This window comes from Lagopus leucura, unplaced genomic scaffold (assembly GCF_019238085.1).
Source record: "Lagopus leucura isolate 7727_CA_CO unplaced genomic scaffold, USGS_WTPT01 Super-Scaffold_1, whole genome shotgun sequence".
NCBI lineage: Eukaryota > Metazoa > Chordata > Aves > Galliformes > Phasianidae > Lagopus > Lagopus leucura.
In genome coordinates, this window is record NW_024962250.1 from 40,701,070 (window position 1) to 40,711,504 (window position 10,435).

Consider the following 10,435-nt stretch of genomic DNA (forward strand, 5'->3'; position numbering starts at 1 on the left):
CCACCGCGCCCGGCAGCTGCTCCACCGCAACGCCGCCACCCGATGCCGGCTGTGCGTCCGGACCGGGCGGAGCCTCCGCTTCTCTCCGCAAGGCTTTGCTACGGAGCTGCGTGCTATAGCGGTGCAGCACCGCTCTTAGGAACAATAAATGTTGTTCCTAATATCCAGTCTGAATTTTCCACGCGGCAGCCTGAGGCCACGACCTCTCATCCTGTCACTGTTACCTGCGGAGCTGGGAGGGTCCAGAGGAGCCACAAAGATGAGCAGGGGGCTGCAGCACCTCCACTACAAAGACAGGCTGAGGGAGCTGGGCTTGTTCAGCATGGAGAAAAGAAGGCTGCGGGGTGACCTCAGTGCAGCCTGCAGTACCTAAAGGGAGCCTGCAGACAGGAGGGGAGTCAGCTCTTGGAAAGGGGAGATGACAGCAGGACAAGGGGAAATGGTTTGGAGTTGAGGGAGGGCAGATGGAGGTTGGATGTCAGGGGAAGTTGTGTGCTGTGAGAGTGGTGAGGTGCTGGAACAGCTGCCCAGAGAGGCTGTGATGCCCCGTCCATCCCTGGAGGTGTTCAAGGCCAGGTTGGATGGGGCCCTGGGCAGCCTGGGCTGCTGTGAAATGGGGAGGTTGGTGGCCCTGCATGGCACAGGGGGGTTGGAGCTTCGTGATCCTTGAGGTCCCTTCCAACCCAGGCCGTTCTGTGATTCTGTGATTATCTGGGAAAAGAGGCTGACCCCCACCTCAGCACCACCTCCTTTGAACTGTAGACAGCAATGAAGTCTCCATTCAGGCTCCTCAAAAATTATCAAACCACAGAGAGCAAGCCATGGAATGTATTTTGAGACCGAAGCTGTTCCAGCTAAGAGACAAATCTGGCCCCATCTCTTGATCACCTTCCCTTCAAACATGCATAGTTCAGATCCCCAGTGCCTTCTCTTCTCCAGGCTGAACAGGCCCAGTCCCCTCTGCTTGCCTCAGAGGAGGAGAGACTGAGCAGCCAGGGTTGGGGTGGGTGCTTCTCACATGTTCCTGCCTTGATTCTATGATTACATGATTCTATGATAGGAGAGCTGCTCCAGCCCCTTCCTTATTTCAACAGCATCTCAGCTTGGGCCCCTGCTGAGGAGGTGGATGGTCCCTGAGCTGCTCCAGGGAGGCCAGCCTCATCCTGGGCACCTGCAGCTCCTCAGCTTGAGCCCTGGTTGCTTCTCATACAACCAGTTGGGATCTGGCTGCCAGTGCCTAGCTGGGTTCTAGAGAAGGATCAGGGGCATCTCCTTGACTGGGAAATTTCTTTTAATGAGTGCTTCTCTCTCCCCTATTAGAGAAACATAATTTTTCCCCTCTTTTCCTCCCTCTTCCCCTCAGGAAAGCCCCCTGTGCATCGTGTCCCCTGCAGCTCACACCACACATGCACAGTTCCCAATCACACAGCAAAAGGAAGCTGGGTCCCGCTCTCTTGCCCAGGCTGTGCTGCAGGGACTGTTCACAGGCGCGATCCTGCTACTGATCAGCACAGGAGTTTTGACCTGCTCCGTTTCCGACCTGGGCCGGTTCACCCCTCCTTAGGCGACCTGGTGCCCCCTGGCTCCCCGGAGGACACCATATCGATGCTGATCTTAGCCTGGACGCCCGCTCGGCACAGCTCTCTGCAGCCCAGAACCCCCAGGCTCAAGCTGTCCGCCAGCCTCAGCCTCCCCAACGCTTGGATTACAGGCACAAGCCACCATGCCCGGCTGTTTTTCAGCCTTTGGCAGATTCCTCGACATCTGTCTTGTATGGGCTCTGCCTGGCCACACAGTGGCAGTGGGGATCTGAGAGACAGTCCTGCTGCCCGTGTTTAAAAATGGATGGACTGATACACAGGAAAGGCATTTCTGAGCACAAGTAGATTTAAGCAGCTGACAAAACCCAGAGTTCTCACTTTTAGCCTGGAGAGACACGCTATGATGCTCTGCTTTCATTTTAACCCCAAAGAGGCACAATGTTTCCGGAAGCTCCATCTCTGAGACAGCTCAGCTCTTCATTTACTGAAGAGAGCATAAGAGATGTCTCACTCTTTGCTTTCTCTTACAAAGAAAGGCATCTTGATGCACCAGAGGTCTCCTAAGAGAGAGGAGCTCAGAGCTGAGGACACAGAGTAGTTGTGACAGCAAACAAGAAGTGGTGGAGGCTAATGAGATGATCCTGGGAACTCTGGCTCCATCTGGAGCAGGCTGAACCTGACTGCTGGAGGGATGTTTGCTAAAGTGCACGTCTGGGAAAATCTGCTGCCTGGGATTTCCCATGTTCGTAGTTAAATTTACTGGGATCTCAAAGGTTTGGCAGATCCTGCGCTATGACCCCTCACTGCTGCAAGAAACCACAACACACACAACCTAAGCACACACAAATGAGCAAGGCTGTGGCCACGTCTGCAGGAGACGCTTTTGTTTTCTCTCAGTATCGACTCTTTTGTGCTCACTCTCTGGGATGGACGGTGCTGCAGCTGCCAAGCGCAGGGTCGTGGGGAAAGCAGCCAAAAGAGGTTGGGTCCCGCTCTCTTGCCCAGGCTGTGCTGCAGGGACTGTTCACAGGCGCGATCCCGCTACTGACCAGCACGGGAGCTTTGACCTGCTCCGTTTCCGACCTGGGCCGGTTCACCCCTCCTTAGGCGACCTGGTACCTCCCGGTTCCCCGGGGGACACCATATCGGTGCCGGCCTTAGCCTGGACGCCCGCTCGGCACAGCTCTCTGCAGCCCAGAACCCCCGGGCTCAAGCTGTCCGCCAGCCTCAGCCTCCCCGACGCTTGGATTACAGGCACAAGCCACCGTGCCCGGCTGGCTGCAGCTCACACTGTCTCTGCTCTCCAACACTCAGGGATTAGCCTCACCATAGCAGCAGGATGCATTCGTGCTCTAGCAGCACATGGGAGAGGAAGAGCACAGTCTGCAGAGCGTAGCTTTTCAAGTAAAGATTCAGTGCAATACTTTGTTTTGGAATGGCCAAACTAAGCTTTGTAGGACAAAAAAAGTGTGTTGTCCTCCCTTATGGTGTCCAGGAAGAGCTCCTGATTTTTGTATTGAGGTACTGTAAAGAGAGGTACTAAGCAGCAACCTACTTGTTGCATGAAGACTGGGGGCTGCAATGAGATGTTCTGATTCCCAGAGGACATGATATTAACAAAAATGTAATGCAAAAAAAGCAGGAGCTTCTTTCCTTTATCTGTTCACAACTGCAATAGAGAGCTGTGTAGAAATAACCTCACAGAACACCTGAGATCTGCACCATGTATTTGCACCTCAGAGGGCTGTCCAAGCTGTCTCGCTCCATGCTCCAGTTATCTGCTTAAGGAAGAGCTGTCAGTGACAGCTGGAGTTTTGGCTAATGGCATTAGTTAATGACTACAGGGTCATGGGTGTGAGGAGATGGAGGCTTTATGTCCACAAAAGGACAGGAAAGGCCAGCAATTTGCACAGAGATACAACTCAGGTTGTTGCTCCTGGCAGGGCCTGGCATCCCCCCAGCACCTCCCCCTGCCAGTAGCACTGCTCTGTTTGGCCAAAAATGCACACTTTTCACTGCAAATGCAGGCTTTTCATTGCACTTAAAAACTATCACGAGTGGGTTGAGATACCAGGGGGGTGAAGCTACCTGTTTTGCTTGACAAAATGTGGTAGGAACAAGCTTGGCAGGCTGAGGAGGGCTGAAACATGGCTGAGACAGATTCAAAGTCCTGCAACATCCCCCTGACGTGTCTCCTGCCTTCAAACATTACCTGTTATGAAGAATGTGGCTGCTCACAGATGGGAAAACTCAGCTGCCCCACGGAGCCACATGTTGGGAACCAGAGGCCTTCGGAAGGAGGGCTAAAACACAGCTTCTGCAAAGCCAAAGTACCCAGAGCTCCTTGGAATCACCATACTGCTTCCATGCTTAGCAAGATAATGACATGGCTGAGATCATCCTGGTGTCAGCAATGGCCTGGTCCAAAACCAGCTCACAGGTCTCCAGAGGACAGAAGCCGCTGCCCAGCCCATGCCTGGAGATTCCCTGTGTGTACAGAAAGGTGGAGGACATCCAAGGAGACCAGGACAGGGCTTTCTGATTAGAAAAGCAGAACTCCCAGCAATTCTCCAGGGTCCTCACTACGCACACAGCACACACAGGGGCTAACAAATCTGCTGCAACCACAGCACTCAACTCCCGCCCTGAGTCCCACCCTTGCACTGTTCCATAAAACCTCACAGGAAGAAGCTGAGGACGTGTTCAGTGCTGCACTACTGATAATGTTTGCATCGCAGGCTGAAGCTTCGGCTTCCTGGCCAAGCCCTGCTGCCGCTGCACAAACGCAGATGTTGCAGAATGGCAGGAAATACTGCTGAGATGTCCTGGGGCCACCTCCGTCACTCTCTGACTACATCTGTCCATGGAAAGCACTACTTTGACCTGTCCCCCCTCCAAGATGGCACTTGGCCTGCTGTGTCCTATCTCTTGGTGATAAGAAAACCGAGATAAAGCTGTGATAACAAGGATATTACTCGTTTTCACAGCAGAGCTTTGCTATACAGACACTAAGGGCAAAGTATTAATGCACTGGCCTTCCTTGGAAGGCCACGGGGTTCTCTGAAAGATCATAGAATCCTAGAATGGCCTGGGTTGCAAAGGAGCACAGTGCTCATCCAGCTCCAACCCCCTGCCGTGTGCAGGTCACCAACCAGCAGCCCAGGCTGCCCAGAGCCACATCCAGCCTGGCCTTGAATGCCTGCAGGGATGGGGCATCCACAGCCTCCTTGGGCAACCTGTGCCAGTGCCTCACCACCCTCTGGCTGAAAAACTTCCTCCTGTTCCCCTCTCATGGTGTCAAAAAACTAAGCAAGATAAGCAAGAGCATATTGAAATGGAGCTGGCCTGATAACCCACATTGATTGGGAGGGTAAATTATATTCAAGTGATAAAAAGAAAGGGGGCATTGACCCATTTCCTTGAAGTCTGTTTATTGGTTATAACACAAAGCCAAAATGTATCATTTTCTTCTGCCGTATTCTCGTGACAGCACTGGGATCACGGGTGGAGGACAGAACAAGCAGACACAGGCTTACACCACCATGAAAGACACAGCAGCAGATGTCAGTAGCTGTGCAGCTGGTGAGGGAAGCAATAAGGAGCAGACAGCCCTGTGGCCCGGCCCAGGCCCAGCCACCAGAAGGCCCTGCAGGCATCTGCAGATATCCTTTTCCCCAGGCTTGAGCCTCTAATCACTTTATAACTCTAATTACTTCATGCTCTCAAGGCTGGAAATCCACACTGGCAGCTCAGCAGGACACACTGTGCGCTGACTTCTGAAACATTTACCTTGCACAGGAACGCGTCAGGCTCTCCCAAGGACACCAGCAAGCTTTGAATTCTTAAGCAGGTCCCTGAAACCCAACCCCTTGGAGGAGGGCAGCTTTTCAGGTAACGTGGAACACCTTCAGGTATTGTAAAGGCTTTTGTTTGGTGTTTGACCTTGAGAATCAACCAGCAACACAATAAACGGAGCTTTATTGGGCACTCCTACAGGTGTGGGTTTGTAGGCTGTCTGCAGGGTGAGCACCCAACTACACCCATCTCCCCCCGACCGACGCAGTGCTACATCGCCAAAGGCCTTTCCACACCGCGGCCACCTCAGATGCCACCACAAGGCCCAGCTTTCACAGCGGTGTCACCGAGCGGCGGTGAGCTCTCCCACCTGGGGAGCACTGGGCGACACGCCGTCCCCACGGATGCACGGCAGGGCTCTTCTGCAGCCATTTTTAAGGGCAGCCACGTGTGACCCTTCCTGCCCGCTGACACAAAACAGCCGTTCCAGAAGCAGGCAGTGCTCTCCCACCCCTTCCTACCAACCCATAGCTTCGAGCTACACGGACTGCACCACACAGGGCTGATGAGTGACTGATTGCAGCTCCTAACCGCTACAATTCCCAACATCCCAACTACCTAATTGTACAGTGCGCGATCCTAAACTTCACTTCACCCTCAAAAACAGCAACAAGCGCTTTTTTAGAACCTTCTAAAGCTACCCGATGCTCACACCCGGCGGCAGACCCCCTCCGGAAGGGCAGGCCGCCCCCCGCCTGGCCCTTTAAGGCGCTCCCCGCACCCCCCGCCCTCTCCCGCTGACGCGCGATCGCGTGGCGCCTCTCCCCATAGCAGCCCGACCCCCCGCGCCGCCCGCACGCGCACGGTGCGCCCAGCAGGCGGGCCCAGCCCCGCCCCTCCCTCCGCGCAGCCGCAGCAGCGCAGGAAGCGGCGCCCCCGCCCGCGCCGCGGGGAAGGAGGAGCGGCCGGCAGCGCGCAGGCGCGCCGCTCCTCCCGGGCAAACTGGGGCGCCGCCTCCGCCCTTCCGCTCCGCGCCGCGCGGTCCGCGCACGCTTCCGCCCACGCGGGAGGGGCGGGGCTCCTTCCGCAGCCTCCGCGCAGGCGCGGCACCCCCCCCCCGAGGCCGCGCGGCGGGAAGCGGGCGAGCGCCCCCGCCCCGTCGGCGGCGCACGCGCGGGTGGCGGGGCGGGGCGCGGCGCGCACGCGCGGTAGCGGCGGAGGGGAAGTGAGGCGGGCTCGCGCGGCGCTTTTCCGGCGGTGCTGGCTGAGGGAGCGGCGCGGAGCGGAGCCGGCTCCGAGCGCGCGGGCGGCCCCGAGGTAAACGCCGCCTCCCGCTCCGCTCGTTCTCCGCGGGCAGCGCGCCCGGCCGCCGCTCCTCCCGCCGCCCATGAGCTGAGGCGCCGGGGCGGCAGCCGAGGCGGGAGCCGGGCGGAGCCGCCTCCTCGGGCCCGGCGGGCGAGCGGGGCGCGGCGCGGCCCCTCACCCCGCGGCGGCCGGGCCTTCCTCACGGCCTTCCTCCGGCCCCCGCCCCGCCGTTTCCGCCGCCGCCCCATGCGCGGTCGCCGCTGAGCCGCGGCCCCGGCCCCGCTCGCTCGGGCCGCCCCGGGGCTCTCGCCGCTCGCCCTCCGCGCCCTCCGCCCCGCAGCAGGCGCCGGGCCCTTGGATGCCGCCGAGATGGGCAAGGTGCTATCCAAGATCTTCGGCAACAAGGAGATGCGGATCCTGATGCTGGGGCTGGACGCGGCCGGCAAAACCACCATCCTGTACAAACTGAAGCTGGGCCAGTCCGTCACCACCATCCCCACCGTGGGCTTCAACGTGGAGACGGTCACTTACAAAAACGTCAAGTTCAACGTGTGGGATGTGGGGGGGCAGGACAAGATCCGGCCCCTCTGGAGGCACTACTACACGGGCACGCAGGGCTTGATCTTCGTGGTGGACTGCGCCGATCGCGACCGCATCGACGAGGCCCGCCAGGAGCTGCACCGCATCATCAACGACAGGGAGATGCGGGACGCCATCATCCTCATCTTCGCCAACAAGCAGGACCTGCCCGATGCCATGAAACCCCACGAAATCCAGGAGAAACTGGGCCTGACCCGGATCAGGGATAGGAATTGGTACGTGCAGCCCTCCTGTGCTACGACAGGGGACGGACTCTACGAAGGGCTGACATGGTTAACGTCCAATTATAAATCCTAATGAGAGAGTAACTATTTAGTCTACAAAGAATTAAAGAGAAAAGAGAAAAAAAAAAAAATAATAACCCACACGGCTTTCCGGAAGAATGATTCTCTTCAGAAAAGTAAAACAAAAGCATCCATAGGATTATGATCACCTTTCTCCAATGACCACCCTTTCCTTCTCCACACCTGACTGGATTCCTGTTTTAACTCTCCTCGCTTGGCGTTAGGATGCTCTAACCTCCGAATGTGACACGAACACAAGCACTAGATGCTATGGCAGACCTCCAGCAAACAGGGGAAAGACACGTTGTAGACTTGCTAAGTAACTTCTTTTTTTTCTCTCGATAGCCCTTAAGATGGTTTGATTATTTTGGGGGACGGCTGGGGGAGGGGTACCATTTTCAGTGTATGCTTTCTGGTTCTACTTTTTTGATGATATTTTTGTTCCTCTCTCACTTGCTGTAGATTGCTACTTTTTTGCCTTCATGCGGAATATGTCGATAGGTCGACTTCATCTAGTAAACTGAAAACTCTTGCTTAAAATCAAACTGCAGTCTGTCTTTTTATATTAAGGACTTTTTTTAAAGTTCTGTTAATCTGTAACTAAGTAGTGACTCTCGGTCTGGCTCCATATCTCAGCCTCGTAACGAGACGAATTCCTGCCCGCGGTGGCAGATAGGAATACCATTGTAACATGTTCAAAGTGCATATCGGGCGTCATGTTAACTAGGTAATGTAAGAACTGCTTTGAAATGTCAGCTGTGAAGTTCTGAACCATACATCATGCATGAGAAGGGATGCAAATAAGTTCCCCATCCTACATAGCAACCATATAGCGAATAAAACGTGAATGATGTAATAACAGTTCCAGGGTATGAACTGTTCCGTTTCTGTCTTGCATTACAAATTGAATGATGTTTAGCTGCAGTTTTTACTCCTTTGGTCAGTCTCCAATTCAATGCAAGATAGGTTCCTTCCAGAAAAATGCAGCAATAACCTGCAAGCGTTGCAACAAGTTCTGCTCCAAATTGGCGGGTTGGGGCAGAAGTCTAGCACTGACTTGCCTGCCTCGGGATGAAGGCACATTGCTTCATCTTCAGGCCTCACAATCTTGAAAGGATTTCTCACTTTTGGCTTCACCTTCAGGCATCTGAATCTCGACAGGGTTTCTCGTTTCTGAGTGCGTGCCGCTGGGAGAACAAACAGAGCCCCGTGGCTGTGGGTGTGCAGAGGGGCAGAGCTGAGGGCTGAGCTGCGCCCTGGGGAAGCAGGCTGAGCTCCCGCACAGCCGCGCAGCCTCGGCCCCGAGTTGCTGCTGCAGTGCTGTAGGAAGGGAACCGTGTTGGATGGCTGAAGCCCATTGAGTAACTGCCAATGAGAGCGGGGTGGAGAGAGTGAGAATACGACTATGAATGTAAACTTCCATGATTAGTTCTTAAAGGGCAAGCAGCTCATTCGCCGTGCCACAGCGTGCAGGTGTGGCTGGCAAAAACACCCCACCCAGAGCCAGTGTTAGTGTGAAGTCTCAATCAAGTATTAATGCTGGCCGCAAAAAATGCTAAAGCAGCTGGTTCTGATTCAGCCTTAAGGATTAACTTCTGATTTCCACAAGGAGTTCGACTCCATTGGGGAATTCTAGGAATGTATGCTACAAAACCAGAAGAAAATGTTGGTTGTTTTCTTTTTTTTTTTCCTCAAGGATATGAGTTTGATGTGAAATTGGGGCATTACACTACAGTTGTGCAAAGTAATTGTAAATGGAGCTCTTACCAAAGATGAATGGGAAGATTAACACACACACACACACACACACACAAGTAATACTGAATTCACTTCTGAAATCGAATGTTTCGGACCATGCAAAAGTTACTTTGGATCTGGTTCCAAATGATGTGGGGTGCAAGTGGGACCGAATGGGTTCTTGGTGCTGGAAGATAGAGCACTGACTGTAAGCCCTGCCGAGCTGAGGGGTGTGAGATGAGCCTGGTGTCCAGTACTGCAATCTCAGTTCTGGAGGAGGGGGGTCCTTCTAACCCGAGCCTTGTTGCTGTCGGAATGTCACTGCTCTATTTTCCAGCTTGTTACAAACGTAAGACTTTTTGTGTTCCTCTTGATGTAATTTAACAAACAGTGTGGCGGTATAAAGGCTAAAATGCAAGAATATGGTTTCTGTTTTCTTCTGGAGCATAAATAAAACAGCCAAGCACAAAGTAAATGCCTAAACTGGAAAACTTGAAGCTCTCTCAATGGTTCTTGAACTTTCTTAAATCTATTCTCAGTCAAAATGGAAACGTCCATCACTTCATTTCCCGTCTCTGTCGGTTTGCTGTGCCGGGGCAGAGCTCCTCGCCAGGCTTTGCGTTGCCTCACATCCACCAGTTTGTACTCTGTAGCTTCAGACATTCTGCTTTTGCAGGGAAAAGGAAACCGATTTGTTTTCTTCTTTTGTCTTTCGGTTGCTTGTTTGTTTGGTTTTGTTTTTTTTTTTTTAATGTCTTATTTTTTTGGAGGGGTGGAGGGAGATAAAAGTGACCGGAACGTGGCGGAGACTTCACAAATAAATGGCCATTGCTACCGAACGCCTCCGGCGGTTTCACTTTCAGAATCTCCTTGATAGGATGGAGCTGCAGCTCACCGTGGGGTGAGGTGCTCCAGAGTCCAGTGATACCACGAACCGAGCCCGAGCACGGCCGTTTGTGTCCATGTGAATCTATGGAGTGAGTTTTGAATGGCGTTAAACCGTGTCTGATCAGTGAATGAGTTTGTAGACTGTGATCTCCCTGATGAGAAAACAGGAATTTTGTGTTCTCAATATGGCTGTAGTGTTGGTAAAGAACTAATAAGCAGAAAATAAAGCAATTACACAGCGGAGCTCTCCTGGTATGTTCCTTCTATTTAATTATGAGAGAAACA

The 10,435-nt window shown here is 53.9% G+C and overlaps 1 protein-coding gene across 1 annotated transcript; it reads left to right on the forward strand.

Moving 5' to 3' along the window:
- Positions 1-6,944: 6,944 nt before the first annotated feature.
- On the forward strand, positions 6,945-9,759 carry ARF6 (ADP ribosylation factor 6). The gene has a single exon (XM_042871161.1). The coding sequence runs from the start codon at positions 7,011-7,013 to the stop codon at positions 7,536-7,538; it is 528 nt and encodes a 175-aa protein (XP_042727095.1). The 5' UTR covers positions 6,945-7,010; the 3' UTR covers positions 7,539-9,759.
- Positions 9,760-10,435: the final 676 nt, after the last annotated feature.

Bases quoted from the DNA above. Each gene is read 5' to 3' on its own strand.
- ARF6 (XM_042871161.1), top strand. From the start codon at position 7,011: ATGGGCAAGGTGCTATCCAAGATCTTCGGCAACAAGGAGATGCGGATC.